This window comes from Leucoraja erinacea, chromosome 8 (assembly GCF_028641065.1).
Source record: "Leucoraja erinacea ecotype New England chromosome 8, Leri_hhj_1, whole genome shotgun sequence".
Lineage (NCBI taxonomy): Eukaryota > Metazoa > Chordata > Chondrichthyes > Rajiformes > Rajidae > Leucoraja > Leucoraja erinaceus.
In genome coordinates, this window is record NC_073384.1 from 69,001,783 (window position 1) to 69,026,075 (window position 24,293).

The following is a 24,293-nucleotide window of genomic DNA, read 5'->3' on the forward strand; positions in this document are numbered from 1 at the left end:
ATTCCGTTGGAGGTGGTGAAAATGTCGGAGGATTATCTGTTGTGATAAATGTTTTAATAAATGTCAGCACAAAATGATTCTCCAGAAAGGTTACCAGATAATGACACAAAGATCAAAACATCTGTATCTTATAGAATTTTTTGAGGATGTAACTAGTAGCGTGGATAGGGGAGAACCAGTGGATGTGGTGTATCTGGACTCCCAGAACGCTTTTGACAAGGTCCCACATAAGAGATTAGTATACAAACTTAAAGCACACGGCATTGGGGGTTCAGTATTGATGTGGATAGAGAACTGGCTGGCAAACAGGAAGCAAAGAGTAGGAGTAAACGGGTCCTTTTCACAATGGCAGGCAGTGACTAGTGGGGGTACCGCAAGGCTCAGTGCTGGGACCCCAGCTATTTACAATATATATTAATGATCTGGATGAGGGAATTGAAGGCAATATCTCCAAGTTTGCGGATGACACTAAGCTGGGGGGCAGTGTTAGCTGTGAGGAGGATGCTAGGAGACTGCAAGGTGACTTGGATAGGCTGGGTGAGTGGGCAAATGTTTGGCAGATGCAGTATAAATGTGGATAAATGTGAGGTTATCCATTTTGGTGGCAAAAACGGGAAAGCAGACTATTATCTAAATGGTGGGCGATTGGGAAAGGGGGAGATGCAGCGAGACCTGGGTGTCATGGTACACCAGTCATTGAAGGTAGGCATGCAGGTGCAGCAGGCAGTAAAGAAAGCGAATGGTATGTTAGCTTTCATTGCAAAAGGATTTGAGTATAGGAGCAGGGAGGTTCTACTGCAGTTTTACAGGGCCTTGGTGAGACCACACCTGGAGTATTGCGTACAGTTTTGGTCTCCAAATCTGAGGAAGGACATTATTGCCATAGAGGGAGTGCAGAGAAGGTTCACCAGACTGATTCCTGGGATGTCAGGACTGTCTTATGAAGAAAGACTGGATAGACTCGGTTTGTACTCTCTAGAATTTAGGAGATTGAGAGGGGATCTTATAGAAACTTACAAAATTCTTAAGGGGTTGGACAGGCTAGATGCAGGAAGATGGTTCCCGATGTTAGGGAAGTCCAGGACAAGGGGTCACAGCTTAAGGATAAGGGGGAAATCCTTTAAAACCGAGATGAGAAGAACTTTTTTCACACAGAGAGTGGCGAATCTCTGGAACTCTCTGCCACAGAGGGTAGTTGAGGCCAGTTCATTGGCTATATTTAAGAGGGAGTTAGATGTGGCCCTTGTGGCTAAGGGGATCAGGGGGTATGGAGAGAAGGCAGGTACGGGATACTGAGTTGAATGATCACCCATGATCATATTGAATGGCGGTGCAGGCTCGAAGGGCCTAATGGCCTACTCCTGCACCTAATTTCTATGTTTCTATGTATAATAAGGGAAAACATTAAAGCTTGAGAGATTAAAATAAAGTGCTATTTCTTTTTCAAAATGTAGCAAAAACTACAGAAGTAATATTTGAAAATCCATTGGCACGATTTTGATAGGTTTTCTGCTTTCATCAAGTGTATTTTATAGTCATATGTCCCAGATAGAACAATTAAATTCTTACTTGCAGCAGCACAACAGAATATGTAAACATAGTACACTGTCAACTACAATGCACGTATCAGATTGGTAACAATGGCACATTTTTAAATCCTGAGATCAATTAGGGAATGCACAGTCACAGAGTGGATGAAACATTGAATATTCCATGACAATAGGAAACAAATCCTGTGCATTCCAACAAGATATTATAAACATGTATTATTTATGCTTTGCTCCTCAGTGCAAATGAGGATTTGGACAGAAATAACATTAACATTTCCTTCAGAGCACGAAAGCCTGTGTCACTTCTTTCAGGTGCTCATCTATCACTATATTTTATCCCAACATTTGAATTTTTTTCCCTTATTTTGCAGATGTTTTGATTTTCGTGTCATTATTTGGTGATCTTTCAGAGAATCATTATCTACAGACAGCTTTCCTGAATAAACACATGGTAAGAGACAAAAAACATCTTGAATTCATTTGAACCACTGCTGCTCTCGTTTGCTCATGTATGAAGTACAAAGGCACAAGATAACATAGCACAGGATAAATTGCAAAGATGCTCACATTTAGATGGGATCTGGATTTAGCTGATTTAGCAGCAAATACCCACTCAATCGGCCGAATTGTGAAATGTGGATATCTTAACTGAAACAAAATTCAATTTAACAAAAGATCCCCAACACATGTGCTGTCTGTACAGAGTTTGTACGTTCTCCCCGTGACTGCGTGGGTTTTCTCTGAGATCTTTGGTTTCCTCCCACATTCCAAAGACATACAGGTTTGTCCGTTAATTGGCTTGGTATACATGTAAATTATCCCGAGTGTGTGTGTGTGTGTGTGTGTGTGTGTAGGATAGTGTTAATGTGGGGGAGTCGCTGGTCGGTGTGAACTCGATGGGCCGAAGGGCCTGTTTCCGTGCTGTATCTCTAAATTGAACTAAACTAAATAGGAATCGGGTAAATTCTATTTACTGTAGAAATAAAGCTTTCTTGGCCCTCTAATGTTAACACTGTTAACACACCAGCCACACCACAGTGCCACATTGACAAATGAAATCTGGCCAACACTTCCCTTTCTGACCAAACGATGCTGATACAAATTACAACATATAATGGAATCCCTCAGTTCATTAAGCCACTGCAAATGTGACAAGACTATTCAACTATGCTCATTGACCTGTTTATTAAAGAACTGTCACAGATATAATCTCAATGCGCGAAGCGTAACATTGCCCCATCTCACCACGAATAAATAAACTTACCAAACTGCAGCTTTTTCATTGTAGCTACATATTTTTCCTCTAAAGAGCGTGTAACTGCCATGGGCCTCGACCTCATCATTGCTTTATTTGTTGATTCTGCTATTTTCTTTTCTGAAAGAGATCCAATTAAATACTGTAGCAAATCCTATATATTACTGAAATCTTTTCCAATGGCTTAAAGAGAATGAGCGAAAAGAATCGAAAGATATCTTAAATGTAGAAGTTGGGAGGTCATGTTGCACTTGTATAAGATGTTGGTGAGGCCACATTTAGAGCATTCCGTTCAGTTCTGGGCACCATGTTATAGGAAAGATGTTGTCAAACTGGAAAGGGTACAGAGAAGATTTATGAGGATGTCGCCAGGACTAGAGGGTGCGAGCTATAGGGAGAGGTTGAGTAAGCTGGGACTCTATTCCTTGGAGCGCAGGATGATGAGAGGTGATCGTATAGAGGTATATATGATCAAGAGAAGAATAGAATAGGTCTCTTGCCCAGAGTAGGTGAATCAAGGACCAGAGGACATAGGCTTAAGGTGAAGGGGAAAAAGATTTAATAGGAATCTGAGAGTTAACTTTTTCAAGCAAAGGGTGGTGGGTGTACGGAACAAGCTGCCAGAGGAGGTAGTTGAGGTAGGGACGAACCCGACATATAAGAAACAGTTAGACAGGTACATGAATAGAACATGTTTGGAGGGTTATGGACCAAGCGCAGGCAAGTGGGACTGGTGTAGATGGGACATGGGCAGGTTGGGCCGAAGGGCTTTTTTCCACACTCTATCACTCTATGACTGACCCTGGAACGCTGAATTGCGAACATGGGCAGAAAGTTGCAGCATGATCTAAAGTAGGGGGTGATGAGTATGAAATGCTGAAAGCGAGCACATACATGCAATAGGTAACAGAGGAGTTTTACTTAATTTGCGGTGGTTTATATTTCATGGGAGCTGGAATATAGCAGTGGGGAATTCCTACTGCCATTAGTGAAAGCACATCAAGAGCACTCAGCATAATTTTGGTTCCCCCAATTTAAGAAATAATATTATTTCATTGGAAGCAATTCAGAGAAGGTTCGACAAAATGTTTCAGTCTTGAGGCATTATTTTATGAGGCTTAAAGCAGGCTGAGATCCTACTTTTGAAGAAGGAGGTGCAATCCTATTGAAAAATATGATGTTAAGGTGGCTCGACAGGAAAATGCTGAGAGAAATATTTCACTCATGGGAGAGTCAAGAAAGCGGGCTTTCATTTAAGACTGAAATAGGATCATTTCCTATCAGACGGTAATGAGTCTTGTAACTCCTTGCCACAGAGAGCCATGTTGCCAAGTCGTCGGACAATGTTCAAGACTGAGATAAGGAGATTTGCAAACGCAAGGGAATAAAGGATTACTTGGAAAGGCCAGGAAGATGGTCTTATGGAATATAATTTTCTCACTGAATTATGCAGCAGGTCCAAGGAGCAGAATGGATTACTTGTTATTCCTACAACTTATGAACAGAAATAATAGAAACTAAATAATATTCTGCCAAAAAAATAGCAAACTTTGCCTTTTAACAAAACTATAGGTTGGTCAAATCTCAAATCTTTGCCAAACACTGCTTGGTAATAAACAGTTAATAGGCTTACCATGTACTGCTTGTCGGAGGCTGGTGGCTGCCAACTGGACAATCTCAGCAGTTTGCTGAATGTCAGGTACTAGTAGCGTTAGTCCCTCAGATTCTGCCTCTGCTGCATCAGTCTTGGATCCTGTCTTGCTTTTATCTTTCTTTGATCTGTTAGAAAGAGCAAGCAATATTTATGTTATTTGAAAAGAGCTCACCTAATTTTCCTAATATATTTACAAATGCTGATATCAAGTGAGTACAGTAAACCCTCATTTTAACAGACACCGTTTCAATGATCCCAGTTACAGCAGATGGAGCCCTGGTTCCCCAGCCACGGCTTCCGACGCCACCCCTGGCTCGCACGATGCACCCGCAAGCCTTTCTTCACCCACCACAGAGTCCAGTCGGCACGGCTGTTGCTGCAGCTTATGCTGCAGCCCCGGAGGAAGCACTTTCTTCCAACAGCCGCCAAGACAGGACACGCTCGGTCACCTCCTCTCACCAGACGCCACTTCATCCCATCAGCCCTGGCTTTGCCCGCTCCCTGCCGCCGCTCTGTCCACTCAACTTCTCCATCCTCTACCGGGGCCTCTGGCTCCTTCTCCCCCGACTGCAGGCGAGGAGATGGCAGTGGGGCGGGAAGCAGACAAAGTGACGGCTGACAGGAACAAACACCAGACAGCAGGTGAAAAGGGGGGGGGGGGGCAGTGGTGATCTGGTGCGGCCCGTCGGTCTGAAGAAAGCGATGTCCCTGGGGGCTACAACGTGAGCCACAACTACAGCTGCAGTGGGTCATGAAGGGCTCGCTGGTGCAGACCAGTGGCATCAGAGTGAAGGTGTAATGAGACTAAAGTGAAACAGCACGGAACCAGGCCCTTCGGCCCACCGAGTGTGTGCCAACCAGTGATTTACAGCCCGTAAACACATAAATAAACAAAAAAAACCCAATAAATGAATTACCACAATAAGAGTGCAAACTATCCTGAATTTCTTGGTGCAACCAAAGACAGTCCACAATTCATAGTTTAGTGTTTAGTAGTGTTCGAGACCCAACATGTCCCAGCTACACTAGTCCCACCTGCCGTGTTTGGCCCATATCACCCCAAACCTGTCCTATCCATGTACAGTGCATTCAGACCCCTTCACTTTTTCCACATTTTGTTACATTACAGCCTTATTCTAAAATGGATATTTCATTTCATTTCTTTTTATTCCATAAATCTACCCACAATAAAAGTGAAAACAGGTGTTTAGAAATTTTTGCAAAGTAATTAAAAAGAAATAACTGATATCACATTTACATAAGTATTCAGAACCTATACTCAGTACATCGTTGAGAAACCTTAGGCAGCGATTACAGCCTCAAGTTTTCTTGGGTATGACGCTACAAGTGTGACGCTTGGCATTCCGGCCAAAGATTTCAATCTTGGTTTCATCAGATAAGAGAATTTTGTTTCTCATGCCTTTTGGCAAACTCCAAGCGGGCTGTCATGTGCCTTTTACTGAGGAGTGGCTTCCGTCTGGCCACTCTACCATAAAGGCCTGATTGGTGCTGTGCTGCAGATATAGTTGTCCTTCTGGAAGGTTCTCCCACCTCCGCAGAGGAACTCTGGAGCTCTGTCAGAGTGACCATCGGGTTCTTGGTCACCTCCCTGACCAAGGCCCTTCTCCCCCGATTGCTCAGTTTGGCCGGGCGGCCAGCTCTATGAAGAGTCCTGGTGGTTCCAAAGTTCTTACATTGAAGAATGACGGAGGCCACTGAGCTCTTTGGGATCTACAATGCTGCAGAAATTGTTTTATACTCTTCCCCAGATCTGTGTCTCAATACAACCCTGTCTTGGAGGACTACGGGCAATTCCTTTGTCTTCATGGCTTGGTTTTTGCTCTGACATGCACTGTCAACCATGGGACCTTAGATAGACAGGTGTGTGCCTTTCCACATCATGTCCAGTCAATTTAATTTACCACTGGTGGACTCCAATTAAATTGTAGAAACATCTCAAGGATAATCAATGGAAACAGGATGAATTAAGCTCAATTTTGAGTGTCATTGCAAAGGGTCTGAATACTTATGTAAATGTGATATTTCAGTTATTTCATTTTATTTACTTTGCAAACATTTCTAAACACCTGTTTTCGCTTCTTCATTCTGGGGTATTGTGTGTAGATTGATGATAAAAAAATAATTTAATCCATTTTAAAATAAGGCTGTAACAACAAAATGTGGAAAAAGTGAAGGGGTCTGAGTACTTTTTGAATGCACTGTACTTGTGTATGCTCTGATGAAGGCCAATATACTAAAAGCCTTTTTGACCATTCAATCTACCTGTGACTCCACCTTCAAGGAACCATGCACCTGTATTCCTAGATCCCTCTGCTCTACAACAATAATTTTATCAGTTCTCCCCACAACCTCTTGCGTACCCAAAAAAAAACAATCTAAGCTTGTCCAAGCGCTCCCGGGAACTATGTAATGTATGGGGTAATACTCTCTAATCCAGACATCATTCTGGTAAGTCTCCTCTGCACCCTCTCCAAAGCCGCCACATCCTTCCTGTAAAGGGGCGACCAGAACTGCACGCAATACTCCAAATGTGTCCTAATCAATGTCCTATAAAGCTGCATCATAACATTCTGACTATTACAGTCATAGAGTCAAAGAGTGGGAACAGGCCCTTCAGCCCCACTCGCCCACACCGGCCATCATGTCCCAGCTATACTAGTCCCACCTGCCACCACTTGGTCCATATTCCTCCAAACCTGTCCTATCCATGTACCTGTCTGTTTCTTAAACTGTGGGATAGTCCCAGCCTCAACTACCTCCTCCGGCAGCCTGTTCCATACACCCACCACCATTTGTGTGAAAAAGTTACCACTCGGATTCCTATTAAATCCTGTCCCCTTCGCCTTGAACCTATGACTCTTCTTTCAGACTCAAGAAGGGTCTCGACACGAAACGTCACCCATTCCTTCTCTCCAGAGATGCTGCCGGTCCCGCTGAGTTACTCCTGCATTTTGCGTCCATCTTCAAATGACATCACGTGCTCCAGACGGCTGTGCAAGCGCATGAAATCGCACGGGACCGTCACGGCTCAACGCAACCACGAGGTCGCGTAATTAGCACGCCAAGGACACGTAAGTGGGACAGGCCCTTGATCGACGTATCAAAATGCAACACCTCACATTTCCCTGTATTAAATCCCATCAACCATTCCTCTGCCCACCTGGCCAATCGATCCAGATTCTGCTGCAATCGTTCACAACCATCTTCACTTTCTGCAAAACCACTCACTTTTGTATCATCAGCAAAATTGCTAATCTTGCCCTGTATGTTCTCATCCAACTCATACTCAATGACTGACCTTTAAAGGCAAGTATACCATATGTCCTCTTTACAGGGCTGCCAACATTGGGAGAGTTGGGAGTGAGAAATTGTGAGACCAAGCCCGAGGGAGCATTGCCCCACTCTCTCCCCTGTCTCCCCCTCTCACTCTCCTCCCTTCCCTCTCTCTTCTCTCTCCCCCTCTCTCTCTTCTCTCTCCCCCTCCCTCTGTCTCCCTCTCTCTCACCTCTCTCTCTCCCCATTTCTCCCTCCCACCTCACTCTCCCCCTTGCTCTCTCCCCTCTCTCATTCTCCTCTGTCTCTATCTCCTCTTTCTCTTTGCCCCGCCATCTCTCTTTCCCCGTTTCTCTCTTTCCCCCTCTTCCCCCTTTCTCTTTTACCACCTCTCTCTCCCATTCTCTCCTACCCTCTCCACCTCTTCCCTCTTTCTTCTTCCCTCACCCCTCTCTCTCTCTTCCCCCTCTCCAACTTCACTCTCCCCCCCTCTCCCTCTTCTCTCTCTCCTCTCTTCACCCCCCCCCCCTGTCTCTCCCCTCTCTCTCCCTCTCACCCCTCTTTCCCTCTCCCCCGTCTCCTTCCACTCTTTCTCTCTCCACCTCCCTTTGAGAGTCTCTGTCCCTTCGGCACAGAGACTCTAGTGGCAGCGGCGCAACGCTTCCTCCACCTCCGACGGCCCGGGACTCTTGCACTGGGGCTGCTCCATGACCGGAAGATAGTGAAGACTCGCCAGCCCCGCAAACACTCGCCAGCCCCGACTCCCCGCATCTGTACCCGCCCGCTGCTTCCATCCCTCCCTCAGCCCCTGCTCTCCAACACCCGCGGACCATGCAGTTTATCTGAGTTTTAAAATTGTCGTTGATCACAGAATTTCTCACCACAGTGCGTGAGAAATTTCTGATCAACGTGAGGGCGTGAGAATTTATTCAAATGCGTGATTCACACGCTCAAAGCGTGAGAGTTGGCAGCCCTGTCTTTACCACTCTATCAACTTGTGTTGCCACTTTCAGGGATCTATGGAAAACTAACGTGAGGCTTACTGGCCTAAAATTCCCCAGATTCACTTTACTTTCCTTCTTAAATAAAGGAACAACATTTGCCACTCTCCAGTCAACCAGGACCACGCCTGTGGCTAGCAAAGACACAAAGATCTTTGTCAAGGCTCCTGCAATCTCCTCTCTTGCCTCACTCGTTAATTTGGGATAAATACAGTCGGGTCCTGGCGACCTATCCACCTTAATGCCGCAACACCACCTCCTCAATCTCAATCTGCCCTTGCACATTAATGTTGTCCACACTCTTCTCACTGTCCTCCATGTCCTTGTCCCTGGTGAAAACAGATGCACAGTACACGATAAGTGGGAAATACCTGGCTGAAAAGATGGTTAAGGGAAACAGTGTGCTTATAAAGACTGGGGTAGGGAGTGATTTTCTAGGCAACAAAGTATTTTCCCAATGATTCAGCTTGCAAAATACAGCTGAATATTGAGATGTACATTTTGAATCAAGTAGTTGATTTCTATTTGGCATCAAATATGCAGATAGTTAATGTCAATTTACTCCATCTAGTTATTTTAAAATATGGTTTAGATTGGGGTACAAAGAACGATAACCCTAGGTTACCAACAGAATGTGACCATTTTGAGCCCACATTTGCATCCAGAACGTACCTTAATCTGTTGGTGTAAGTGTCCACACAAGTTTTCATTTTTGCGAGTAAAGTTCCAACAGAGGTCAGGGTTTCAGTCTGCTCCTCATCCTCCTCGCTGTTATCTCCAGATAAAGGCAGTAGGAGAGGCACAAGGGAAGTGCACGACGCAATGGCACGCAGCAACTCCAGAAGAGCTCTATATAGAGGAACGTGCCGAGCCATGTCTAACACTGTGAATAGTAAAAGTAAAAATGATTAACGCACATAACACTTGAAAAAGGGCAGCAGAACTTATTCATTCAGCTCACGAATATGACCAGATTCAGGACTCTGGTCTATTGCCTTGCACTGAAAGGATTGTTTTGTTCATCTCATGCTAACATCAATGTAATTTTACCCGTTCTATTCTAACATGTGGCACTTAGATAAAAGTTTGAACTCTATTCTCTCACCACGAGGAATCAAACTGAGAACAACCAAGTTCTTTACACCCAACTTAAGAGTTACATTATTTGGACTTCTATCACTCTAGTTTTGGTTGCATCAGATACAGGGTCACCAAGAACAGGAAACCTAGTGTGCTACGTTGTTCAGCACTGACATCAACAACACAATGGAAAACAGCTATTTTGAATGGTAAAAATGAACACGCATGGTAAACAGACAATTGGCAATTTTCATGCTGCATTTTGAGATGTCTAACATGGGCAGGATCTACACAGCGAATGGTAGGGCTCTGCGGAGTGTTGTAGAGCAGAGGGATCTAGGAATACGTGCATGGCTCCTTGAAAGTGGTGGCAGGTAGGTAAGGTGGTCAAAAAGGCTTTTGGCACATTGGCCTTCATCAGTCAGAGTATTGATTATAGAGGTTGGGAGGTCATGTTGCAGTTGTATAAGACGTTGGTGAGGCTGCATTTAGAGTATTGTGTTCAGTTCTGGGCACCATGTTATAGGAAAGATGGTGTCAAGATGGAAAGGGTACACAGAAGATTTACGAGGATGTTGCCAGTACTAGAGGGACTGAGCTATAGGGAGAGGTTGAGTACGCTGGGACTCTATTCCTTGGAGCGCAGGAGGATGAGGTGTGATCTTATAGAGGTGTATAAGATCATGAGAGGAATAGATCGGATAGATGCCCAGAGTAGGTGAATTGTGGACCAGAGGACATAGGTTTAAGGTGACGGGGTAAAGATTTAATAGGAATCTTTGGGGTAACTTTTTCACATAAAGGGTGCTGGGTGTATGGATCAAGCGGCTAGTGGAGATAGTTGAGGCAGGGACTCAACCAACATTTAAGAAACAGTTAGACAGGTACATGGATAGGATAGGTTTGGAGGGATATGGAACAAATGCGAGCATGTGGGCCTAGTAAAGCTGGGACATGTTGGTCGGTGTGGGCAAGTTGGGCCGAATCGCCTTTTCCCCCACACAGTATCACCCTATGACTCAAAAAAAAATTGCTGTGGTTTTTTTTGGTCAGACAATTAATATGTATTAATACTTGTTGTCATTATCCATGATTGTTAGCATGCTCCTGCAAGTATTGAAAGCAGGCACGTGCCGTCAGGGTAGCAAGGTAGGTACTGCCTACCCCGACTAAAATTATGACATGGTAATCATTAAATATAAATAGTAAAGGCATGGGAAAATTATGCCTATCTAAGAGATCGATCTCTTAAGTAGGCATAATTCTCCTTGCCTTTCAATTGCAGCACTTGTTACATGAGATGGTCTGTGCAGCCCACATGCCGTCAGCGCTGCCTGAAGCCGTCAATTTCAAGCGGAGCTGAAGGCAGCTGAAATTCTGCCTTTGCAATACTGCGCAGGTGCAGCAGCCTACTGCGCACGCACAGCGCAAGTTTCTTGGCGGGTTTTTCAAATATGGATTGACATTATCTGAAGGGTATGTTAGGAAGCAAAGAGAGAAGAATGGAGTTCGTGCACCAATACCGTGGCTAGTACATTTCTTGGTGCTTTATGTTTTTAAATACAGTATTTCCCGGGTGGGTGGGGGGAAGGGTTCCTTTCACAGTGTTTGGGGAGTCTGGCCCGGGGTAAAGGTGCGGGGAAAGCAGGAGCGTTGTGAAGGAGGGGATTGGGGCCAGTAACCCACTTGCGACACTCTGGGCATGGAGCCACCGCATTGTGGCCGGGGAGTGAATTAGCTCGGGTGGCTGCCGCAGCGCTCCGGGCACGGACAGCAGAACTGACCGCTACCTCCGAGGAAGGAATCAGCTTGGGTGACTGCGAGCAGCCGCCGGGACCTGACAGCAGAACCGGCTGCCACTTTAGCCCCTTCTGCTGGTCCCCGCTCACCTCTGGCAGTGCTCTCAGCGAGCGGCAGGTGAGAGATGCTCAGACGGAGAGCACTGCCAGAGGTGAGCGGGCGTATGGAGAGTCTGATTTATATCTGCCAACTCTCCCTCCAATTGGTCCCTTGAATTACTATTGTCATTCAATAAGATTACAACTGATTCAACGTCCTGGTGCTGCTCCCGTTTTCCCCACCATCTCTCCACCTGCTTTCATCCTCCCTCCCCCACCCATTCAGTAATTAAAAAATGAAGGAGGTTTAGAATTGTTACTTATTTTTAATTTTTATTATTAACCATATAACCATATAACAATTACAGCACGGAAACAGGCCATCTCGGCCCTACAAGTTCGTGCCGAACAACTTTTTTCCCTTAGTCCCACCTGCCTGCACTCATACCATAACCCTCCATTCCCTTCTCATCCATATGCCTATTCAATTTATTTTAAAATTATACCAATGAACCTGCCTCCACCACTTCCACTGGAAGCTCATTCGACACCGCTACCACTCTCCGAGTAAAGAAGTTCCCCCTCATGTTACCCCTAAACTTCTGTCCCTTAATTCTGAAGCCATGTCCTCTTGTTTGAATCTTCCCTATTCTCAAAGGGAAAAGCTGGTCCACGTCAACTCTGCCTATCCCTCTCATCATTTTAAAGACCTCTATCAAGTCCCCCCTTAACCTTATTAAGGAGAGAACAAAATGCGCATGCGCGGTTTAAGATTTTTTTTAAAAGCCGCCTGCCTACCTTGAGTAATTATTCACGGCATGTGCCCGATTGAAAGACAGGACTAAGTCTGAAACATTTTTGAGAAACTTCCTGCGGCAACTCGTACGTCTCTACTTAGGTCATAAGGAAAAAAAAGTACTTGTACATTAAACGTGAGTTTATTTTAATAAAAAACAGTTGCCTGGGTGATTTATTGTTATTGTTATTTGGAACAGAAATTTCCCTTCGGGTGAAAAACACGTTTTCATGAAAATAACACTAAGATTTATATCTGCCAACTCTGAAGGTCTTTATAAAGTTATTTAAAATTAATTTTAATATTACTAGCATCAGCACATCTGACAAGACTCAAAAATAGTTTTGGCTGGTCACGATCCAATGTATTAGGATTGAAAGATTGAAAATATAGCATCCAAGCAGATTTTTTTGCTTCAGATCATTCTAAAACCAATGTTCATTTTAAATACGATGAAAGGATGTAATGCTGGGTGTTGCTCAGTCTCCCTTTAGATTGCAGCACCTCAATGCATTTAACCATCATCTTTATAATTATCTGAATATTTTTGGATGGTTTAAAGATAAACACTACACAGTGCATTAAACAGCTATATGGGCCTGTCCCACTGAGGCATCTTTTTAGGCGACTGCAGGAGACTATGCGGTCGCCACATGTTCGCGGGTGGTTGCCGGGGAGTCGCCTTCATGGTCGTGAGGAGTTCCCACATTCTGGGAACTAGTCGCGGCCTCATTATGGTCGCCGCGAATGTTTCAACATGTCGAAAAATTAGCGGCGACTGGAATGAAGCCGCCATGGAGAGCAGCAAGAATTCTCGTGCCATAGGTGGGTCGGGCAGGAGGTCGAAGGTTCTAGCAGGTTGGAGCCGGTGCTGACCGGTGGATTTCATTGGCTGATTGGGAAAAAAAAGGTAAGCAGTAGTTTTACGAACCAAGGATAACCGACCGGTAATGTTAAATGTCCGCCTCACTTCACTGCCGTGTATCTCTGTCTTCTTAAAAGTTGTCTCCACTCCTTCTCCCACCACTCCCCCCTCTTTTAAAGGACTGTGCTTTAGCCGTCTTTTTACAGTGCCGACCTTCCTGTTCATCGCGGTGTATGTCTGTATCACCTTGGCTTTGCACCGTATGAATTATTTAGACAAGGCAAGCGGGGGGAACGCTGTCTAACAAAACGCGTGTGTGTGTGTGTCTGTCTGTCTGTCTGTGTGTGTGTGTGTGTGTGTATGAGTGTGTGTGTGTATGAGTGTGTGTGTGTATGAGCGTGTGCGCCTGTGTGTGTGTGCGCCTGTGTGTGTGTGTGTGCGCCTGTGTGTGTGTGTGTGTGTGTGTGTATGAGTGAGTGAGTGAGTGAGTGAGTGAGTGAGTGTGTGTGTGTTCCACTCTGACAGCGGTCCCGGTTTTTCAGGCAACTGCCGGGAACTTGACAGTCGCCCGGGAACTTGACAGTTGCCGGCAGTCCGCTGAAAAATCGCCCAAGTGGGACAGGCCCATAGAGCTTTTAAGCCACCTTGTTGCTAGATGATAATCCTTACATTTAAAAATGTTTTTCATATTGACTTGATAACTGACTACCTCATTCTATTACAAAACCCCCTCTCCAGAAACGTTGCCTGATTCGCTGAGTTACTCCAGGATTTTGTGTCTATCTACAGTGTAAACCAGCATCTGCAGTTCCTTCCGACACTACTGGATGCTTGCTGAGCATGAGAAATCTGCAGCAAAAGCTAACAATGTTTAAAATTGTTAATTACTATTCAAAATGACAAATAGCTGATTTGTCTGGGGTGATTTGAGGACTCCAGGAAGGTTAACTAGTGAAGTGTCTGAGTCGAGACCCATAAACAGCAACGCAAACATCAATGTCATTAAACTATGTCTCGTTTCAGAAGGGAAGTCGATTGTTTAAGAGACCAATCAAGGAATCAACCATCGCTCCGCCCACCTGGCCAATCGATCCAGATCCGGCTGCAATCGTTCACAACCATCTTCACTATCTGCAAAACCACTAACTTTTGTATCATCAGCAAACTGTATGTTCTCATCCAAATCATTGATGTAGATGACAAACAGTAACAGGCCCAGCTGTAAACCCTGAGGCACACCACTAGTCACAGGCCTCCAGTCTGAGAAGCAACCTTCCACCATCACCCTCTGCTCCCTTCCATGGAGCCAATTAGCTATCCATTCAGTTATCTCTCCTTGGATCCCATGCGATCTAACCTTCCAGAGCAGCCTGCCATGCGGAACCTTGTTGAACGCCTTACTGGAGTCCATGTACACAACATCCACTGCTCTGCCCTCATCAAGCTTTTTGGTAACGTCTTCAAAAAAATCAATCAGATTTGTGAGATGCGACCTCCCACGTACAAAACCATGCTGACTATTCTTAATCATTCCTTGCCCATCCAAATGCCTGGATATCCTATCCCTCAGAATACTCTTCTGTCACTAACCAACTACAGATGTTAAGCTCAACGGTCTATAATTCCCAGCATTTTCCCTGCAGCCCTTCTTGCAAAGAGGCACAACATTTGCCACCCTTCAATTCTCTGGCACCTCTCCTGCATTTAAGGATGACTCGTAAATTTCAACCAGGGCTCCCGCACTTCTCCTCTCTAGTTTCCCACAATGTCTTCAGATATATCTGATCAGGCATTTGTCCACCTTCAAACACGACAGTACTTTCAGTACTTCTTCGATGGTAGCCCTGACTGCTCTCAAGGCACTTCCAGTGACTGCTCCAATTTCCTCCGTCCTAAGGTCTTTCTCCTCGGTAAATACAGAGGAGAAATTCTCATTGAGGACCTTGCCCATCTCCTGTTGCCACTATCTCTCTCGCTAGTTACCCCTTTCCCCCTTATGTATTAATACAATCTTTAGGGATTGTCCTTAATGCTACCAGCCAGAGCATCTCCTGGCCCCTTTTTGCCCTTCTGCTTTACTTCTCTTAAACAATCGACTTAGTTTAAGAAACAATTAGACAGGTACATGGATAGGACAGGTTTGGAGGGATATGGACCAAGCGCAGGCAAGTGGAACTAGTGTAGCTGGGACATTGTTGGCCGGTGTGGGCAAGATGGTCCGAAGGGCCTATTTCCACACTGTTACACTCCATGACTAATCCAGGCAACAATAGGCTGGTGAGCCTCATGTCAGTAAAAAACTATGAGAGAAAATTCTTTGAGGTAGGATTTATTCCTATTTGCAAAATAATGGACTTATTAGAAATAGATTTATATGTGGCAGATTGCATCCTACTGACTTTATTTGAACTTTTTTGAGGAGGTGACAAAGAAGATTGATGAAGATAGGGCATTAGCTGTTGTATGCATGTATTTTAGAAAGGTTTTTGATAAAATCCCTCATGTTAACACGATTCACAAGATTAAGATGTACGGAATTCATGGTTGTATGGATTCAGAATTGGCTTATTCCTAGAAGGGTTGTGGTGCCAGCTGAATATTCCGTCTGGTGGTCTGTAACCAAGGGTTCTGCAGGGATCTGTGCAGGGACCTCTGTTGTTTGTAATGTATATAAATGACCTGCATATAAATGTAGATGTGTTGTTGAGTAGGTTGGCTGACAACACAAAATGGATGTTGTCTCATTGGGATCACAGAAGAGGAAAATGTCAGGATTACGCCGCAGGGAATTCTGCTCAGCTAAAGTTATGCAAAGTATTTTATTATAGAAAAATATCCTATTGCACTGGTATGGATAATTAAACAAAAACAACACATGAAGATGTTAGGACACATGGTTTGGTTTAGTTTAAAGATACCGCATAAAAAAAGACCCTTGGACCAACCGAGTCTGCACTGTTCATACCTTCCATGTTTTCCCACTATCTCATCTAATTCCTACACACAGGAAGCAATTTACAGAGGCTATTTAACCTAAAAATCCACACTTTATTGGGATATGGGGGGAAACCCGTGGTCACAGGGAGAACATGCAAACTCCACACAGACAGCACCTGAGGTCAGCATCAAATGCAGGTCATTGGCGCAGTGAGGCATCAGCTCCACCACTTTGGCAGCGCTGCTGTGCATTGTTTGACAGAACGATGGCATTACAAATATCTGAGGAATCTTCCATTTACATTGCAATTCTTTGAAATTCTTTTGATCCGAGAGAGCCAATGACTTTACATCAATATTTTATGACTGCTCATGATGCAAAGTCATCAAACTGAAACACCTTTTTTTCCTCTACAGACGCTGCCTGACCTGCTGCTTATTTTCGGAATCTGCAGGTTGATTTCCTGACCCGTTGCTTGATTTTGTTTTATCTCTTTATTGTTGCTGCAAATGCTGACATCAGACATTAAGTGCAAATTATTGACAATTTTGACCGTGAATGCACATGTACATTAAAAAAAATAGCAGTCGATGCAATCTAAAACAGAAATTATTGGGCATTTTGATATTAGTCAGATCTGCAAAATGTATTTTATACATCCATTAAAAACAAGTGGATAGCCAGGGAGAGGGTAGAAGCAGTCAAGAATAAAGGAGGGATTTTATGCTTCGAGTCAGAGGGTGTAGACGAGATACTGAATGAGTACCTTGCATCTGTATTCACCAAGGAGAAAGACATAGATAATGCTGTGAAGCGACAGCATTTTAATTTCAAGGTGACGATGTATAGGCCCTTGAAGAGCATTAAGGTGGATAAGTCGCAAGTGCCTGATGATATTTATCCCAGGTTATTGAGAGAGGCAAGAGAGGACATTGCAAGGGATTTGAGGAAGATCGTTGTATCTTTTCTAATACAGGCAAGGTCCTGGAGGACTGGGGAGTAACTTTCGTTTAGGAAGGAACAGCAGATGCTGGTTTAAACCGAAGATAGACGTGCCGCGGTGATGGATTCTAAGAGCAGCTTGTATTGGAGCCTACCAGGGAGAAGGCAATTCAGGATTTAGTGTTGAATAATGAACCGGATTTGATAAGGGAACTCGAGGTAAAGGAGCCATTAGGAGGTAATGCCCATAATATGATATGTTTTAATCTACAATGTGAGAGGGAGAAGGGTAAATCGGAGGTGTCAGTATTACAGTTGAACAAAGGAGAATATGGAGCCATGAGGGAGGAGCTGGCCAAAGTTGACTGGAAAGATACCCTAGCAGGGATGACAGTGGAACAACATTGGCAGGTATTTCTGGGAACAATATAGAAGGTGCAGGATCAGTTCATTCCAAAGAGGAAGAAAGATTCCAGGGGCAGTAAGGGGCGACCGTGGCTGACAGTATAAAAATAAAAGATATAACATGAATAACATTACAAAGATGAGCTGGAAGCCAGAGGATTGGGCAACTTTTAAAGAGCAAAAGAAGATAACTAAAAAGGCAATATAGGGAGAAAAGATGAGGTACGAAGGTAAGCTAGCCAAGAATATAGTAAAAGCTTCTTTAGGTATGTGAAGAGGAAAAAATTAGATAAGACCAAAGTTGGACCCTTGAAGACTGAAAAAAGGTGAATTTATTATGGGGAACAAGGAAATGGCAGACAAGTTGAACAGGTACTTTGGGTCCGTCTTCACTAAGGAGGACACAAATAATCTCCCTGATGTACCAGTGGCCAGAGAATTTAGGGTGACGGAGGAACTGAAGGAAATCCACATTATACAGGAAATGGCGTTGGGTAGACTGAAGGCCGATAAATCCCCAGGGCCCGATGGTCTGCATCTCAGGGTACTTAAAGAAAGTGGCTCTAGAAATTGTAGACGCATTGGTGATCATTTTCCAATGTTCTATAGATTCAGGATCAGTTCCTGTGGATTGGAGGGTAGCTAATGTTATCCTACTTTTTAAGAAAGGCAGGAGAGAGAAAACAGGGAATTATAGACCAGTTAGCCTGACATGCTGGAGAAGATGCTGGAGTCAATTATAAAAGATGAAAGATCTGCACATTTGGATAGCAGTAGCAGGATCGGTCCGAGTCAGCATGGATTTACGAAGGGGAAATCATGCTTGACTAATCTTCTGGAATTTTTTGAGGATGTAACTAGGAAAATGGACAAGGGAGAGCCAGTGGATGTAGTGTACCTGGACTTTCAGAAAGCATTTGATAAGGTCCCACATGGGAGATTAGTGGACAAAATTAGAGCACATGGTATTGGGGGTAGGGTGCTGACATGGATAGAGAAGTGGTTGGCAGACAGGAAACAAAGAGTAGGGATTAACGGGTCCCTTTCAGAATGGCAGGCAGTGACTAGTGGGGTACCGCATGGCTCGGTGCTGGGACAGCAGCTATTTACAATATACATTAATGATTTAGATGAATGGATTAAAACTAACATTAGCAAATTTGCAGATGACACAAAGCTGGGTGACAGTGTGAATTGTGAGGAGGATGCTGAGAATGCAGGGTGACTTAGACAGGTTGGGTGAGTGGGCAGGTGCATGGCAGATCCAGTTTAATGTGGATAAATGTGAGGTTATCCACTTTGGTGGCAAAACAGCAAGGCAGATTATTATCTGAATGTTATCATGTTGGGAAAGGAGGAAGTACAACGAGATCTGGGGGTCCTTGCAGGCAGTGAAGAAAGCAAATGGCATATTGGCCTTCATAACAAGAGGAGTTGAGTACAGGAGCAAAGAGGTCTTTCTATAGCTGTACAGGGCCCTAGTGAGACCACACCTGGAGTATTGTGTGCAGTTTTGGTCTCCTAATTTGAGGAAGGACGTTCTTGCTATTGAGGGAGTGCAGCATTGGTTCACCAGGTTAATTCCCGGGATGGTGGGACTGTCATATGTTGATATAATAGAGCAGCTTGGCTTGTATACTCTGGAATTTAGAAGGATGAGAGGGTATCGTATTGAAACATACAAGATTATTAAGGATTTGGACACGCTAGGGGCAGGAAACATGTTCCCGATGTTGGGGGAGACCAGAACCAGAGGCCACAGTTTAAGAATATGGGGTAAGCCATTTATAACGGAGATGAGGAAAAACCTTTTCACACACAGTTGTGAGTCTGTGGAATTCTCTGCCTCAGGGCGGTGAGGCTGGTTCTCTGGATGCTCTCAGGAGAGAGCTAGACAGAGCTCTTGAAGATAGCAGAGCCAAGGGATATGGGGAGAAGGGAGGAACGGGGTACTGATTGTGGATGATCAGCCATGATCACATTGAATGGCGGTGCTGGCCAGAGGGGCTGAATGGCCTACTCCTGCACCTATTGTCTATTGTCTAAAAAGCTGGAGTAACTCAGCGAGTCAGACAGCATCTCTGGAGAAAATGAATAGGTGGAAACCTTTCTTCAGACTTCCAGGCCTCCAGTCTGAGGAAGGGTCACCTATTCATGTTCTCCACGGATGCTGTCTGACCAGCTGAGTTACTCCAGCTTTTTGTGTCTATCTTCGGAATAACTATCTTTAAGAACATCAAAGGTAGTGGAGCATCTAAAGGGGATCCGTAGGGATATAATTTACTCCAATTGAGAGGAGAATGGAGTGATTAGGGACAGTCAGCATGGCTTGGTGCAGACCATGTCAGATCTGACAAATGTTTGAGATTGAGTAATTGATCAGGGTAAGACAGGGGATGTTGTCTACTTCTACAGCACCAAGATATTTGACAAGATCCCTGATAGTAGACAGCGGAAAAAGGGTCCCAACCAGAAATGTCACCTTTCCATGTTCTCCAGAGGTGCTGCCTGATCTGCTGAGTTACTGCAGCACTTAGTGTATTTTTCTGATGATCGAAGAAGATTAAAGCCCCTGTCCCACTTACGTGTCCTTGGCACACTAATTACGCGACGGTCCCACGAAGGTCGCGCGCGATTTCATGCGCCCGCACAGCCGTCTGGAGCGCGTGACCTCATTTGAAGATGGACACAAAATGTTGGAGTAACTCAGCGGGACCGGCAGCATCTCAGGAGAGAAGCAAAGGGTGACGTTTCGGGTCAAGACCCTTCTTCAGTCTCAAAGAAGGGTCTTGACCCGAAACGTCATCCATTCCTTCTCTCCAGAGATGCTGCCGGTCCCGCTGAGTTACTCCAGCATTTTGTGTCCATCTTCAATTTTCTTGGCCCCGTTCTGGGAGTAGAAATGGGGGCGGATCCGGACTGCAACAGCCGTGAGCCCCAGGTCGAGTTCGGCGATCGTTTGCCTGCTTCTGCTACTGTTGGAGGTGAGACGTTGTGTCGCGCCAGGGTCTTGGGCCTGTCCCACTTTGGCCGTCAGTTACGCGACAGGCCGTTGGCGCGCGAAGATTTCGTTTGCTACAAAAATTTCGTAGCCCCGCGCGATGTCGCGCACAAATACATACCCCTCCGCCCTTCTCAGTGGGAGCGGCCTCACGCCCGTGCGCCTCAACGCAACGATGAGATCACGTAATTAGCGTGCCTGGGACAGGCCCTTAAGATGCATGGCACCCATGGTGACTTGCTAATCTGGATTGGTTTAGAACATGGTTTACCCATAAGAGAGAGCTATACCTTACTGTTGGAATGGAGTCATTCTCATAAGGAATAGTAGTGAAATTAGGTCATTCGGCCCATCAGGTCTACTCCACCACTCAATCATAGCTGATCTATCTCTCTCTCCTAACCCCATTCTCCTGCCTTCTCCCCATAACCGCACTAATTAAGAATCTATCTACCTCTGCCTTAAAAATATCCACTGATCTGGCCTCCACAGCCTTCTGTGGCAAAGAATAGTAAGATTAAACGAGAACTTAACAGTTTGAAGTTTGATCTTTATTTTATCAGGAGTAACGTTGAGGGATTACGTGAAGACCCCTCCAGCACGCATGCGCGTCAATCTTCAAAGCAGCGGTGTGAAATCACAGATAACAGTAGTCAAACTAAAGATAGTAAGATAAAAGAACTAGACTACCAGTTGACCTTTATGATAGAGGGTGGGCGTGGAGGGCAGGTAATCCCTCAACGTTACTCCTCATAAAATAAAGATCAAACTTCAAACTGGTAAGTTCTCATTTAATCTTACTATTTTACTTCGTTGTCACGTGAAGATTTCAAAGCTCTGTGATTTCATGCCGTGGAAACGAGTCCATGCATCACACACTGCATCAGTGACCAATGATGAGTGAACATTAATAATGCATTCAGACATGACATAGATATAGACATGTTGATGCTATTAATGAACAAATAATGATAATAGTAACCTCCCTCAACCGGGAGGTAACTATGAACAGAACCTAACATAGAGTTGGCAAATACCCCCGATCTGGCAATGGGTAGTACTAAATGTTTGGAAATATCGCTAGTTTGACCATCCTGCAGCCGCTAGGATGTGGTCCCGCAAACTTCCATAACCCTGCTGCTGAGGTTGTTGTAGCCCTGGTGGAGTGAGACTTGAAATGTCAGTGTTTACTCCTGTATAAGTATAACCACCTGGAGATGGTCTGTAGTGATACCTTCTTATGAGGCTATATGTAACTAACAACATTGCTAGTTCAGAGTCTCTAAGGCTCTAAGTGACCTTAACATTCTGGTGTAGATGTGTGACCACACACAACAGAAGGTCCATGGGATATGTGAACAAACCTAGTTTGAGACCTGATGCCCCGTGGTCTATTCTGCTTGACTAAGTCATAAACATGTGTTATTCAGCCTGCAGATATAATTATCCTGTCCAGTCACCGTTTATGCAATGACTGGACCCGTTGCGCTGCACTCAGCGCTATGAGCATAACCATTTGTAAGTGAGTTTGACCAAGGACAGGGATGTAGCTGGAACCCACCGGCGAAGCGATGTAGCACAATGTTAACATCCCATATCTCTGCGTACCTGAGCCTGGGAAGTTTCGGGTTGAAGATACCCTTCATAATCTAGATCTCAGAGTGTGAGACCCGACAAGAGTGCATTCTGCTCCCCGCAGCCAATATGATGAGAAGGCACTTTAGCATAGTAAATGGCACTTTTAACTTAATGATTGTCAAACCCCCATATAAGCCTGAACTTCAAGACGTCAGTCATCCGTGCCGAATTATATGTAGTATAAGCATAAAACAAATACCTCCCATCTCCTTTTGAGGAAATACTGTTATTTTGGTGCTATTCCTCCAATCTGCAGTGAGCACATTCATGGATTGGTTTAACAACCCGAGCCGCAGGAACGGTCTTCTCAGAGTCCGTAAGCCAATGATTTGATTATATCATGCTGAGGATGGTTTCCCGCATCACGGCTAAACCAGCAAATTTTGTGTCTAGAAATAACCATATTAGGTTCTATTATCATTCCCCACATCAGCGGGAACCATGGCTGTATAAGCCAGGCAGGCACTATGAAAATGCCTGAGGCGGGAACTTGCTGAATTTTTTGAAAGACCCGTCTGATGAGGCAAAAATAGAGGAAGACATAAAAGAACATTCCTCCCCAGTGTAGCGAGAATGCACCCATCGCCACTGATATGCCACATATTTTTTTTTGCAACTGGTGATTGAGCCTGGGTGCAAATATCTCGATCTTTTAGTGTTCCATCGAGCCACAATGTAATTAAATACTTTGTGATCCAACACCCATACTGTGTAGTCATTGATTTTACATAATGATACACCGGTCCCAAATGAGGTTAGGTAAACTATCACCGGATACTTTGACTTGATTGCACCCATGTGATTAACATTTACCACCACCGAAGTGTATCAACTTGGACGAGCATGCAGGTTATGCATTTTCGCACAAACCTTTAATCCACAGAATGCACCTAGTGTCTATAGGTAGTTGATACCATATAACTAAAGAATTGGTAACTCATGCAAATCCCATCCACATCCGTAACTAGAGATGGTATAAGCAATTTCCCATCCTTGAGAAATAGCATCAGTTTGTAATTAACTGAAGATTTACTGATGAAAAGTTAGTGGAATAATACTGAATACTGTTCGTCCACCATGGTGATTATGATAGTTTCAGCTGGAAATAGCATAGATCTGGTAACAATGACCACATGGTACTTGAGGGTTTACTTCTTTGCATGCTGTATAGTACTGATAGTGCAGGCCCAAATAGCACAGCTGAAAGGCAATATATTGTCAATTACACTTGATGAACAGAAGGCTGCTTGATAATAACAAGGTTGTTACAGGCTTCAATTAATTCCAATCTCTTGCCTCAGAGCGGAGTCCCAGACAAATTAATAGAGTTAAAGGTAAATCCCAATAATCAATAATTTCAGTTGGTATCAACTTAAATTTAACTGGATGGATGAGAACCCCCAATTTCTCAAAATACAGCGTTTAGAATATCATCCAGATAGGCCCTAACAATGTTTTTTAGCTCTGAGCAGCCGAAGCACTAGTTTTAGTAGTTTAGTAAATAACCTGGGAGCTGAAGTTAGCCCATTTTGCAACGCTTTTAACTGTATCATTGCCCCATCCAGCTAAATTTCAAATATCTCCGGTGCCCTGTGAATGAAAACTGACCCCATGGAAGTTAAACAGTCACAAAGTTTCCTTTTCAGAAATGTCAATACTGCACATGCGAGTTGAGCTTGTTGACAATGAACAGGCCACATCTGCCACAATAGCGAGCCTGCCTTGAGGCAACTCCAGCCATATTTCCGAGACTGTCTCGCTTGTATACTGCGCAGTATAAACTAATCTCATCCGTACAAAAACAAGTGTAAATATTACCTACTTGTAAATGGTCCACAACCCCATGTTTCGGAAAGAGCCAGACACACCTTCCTTCATGGTTGTCGGTGGTTTTATGGTAAGCCCAAAGGCCCCCAATGCGGGTTCTATTTCCATCCTTGATTTGTAGAGTAGTACTGCTGGTGTACGTGGATCCCATATTTTCCTGAGGACCGGTTTTTGGGCCTTGGCCTAAAAGACCTGTGCCCAGCTTTCAA

The 24,293-nt window shown here is 44.4% G+C and overlaps 1 protein-coding gene across 1 annotated transcript in view; it reads right to left on the reverse strand.

Moving 5' to 3' along the window:
• Positions 1-24,293, reverse strand: part of birc6 (baculoviral IAP repeat containing 6) — a 348,945-nt gene that overhangs the window by 44,748 nt on the left and 279,904 nt on the right. Inside the window, 3 exon segments of the mRNA XM_055639933.1 lie at positions 2,815-2,925; positions 4,439-4,584; positions 9,427-9,637. Of these exon segments, the coding sequence (XP_055495908.1) occupies positions 2,815-2,925; positions 4,439-4,584; positions 9,427-9,637 (468 nt within the window).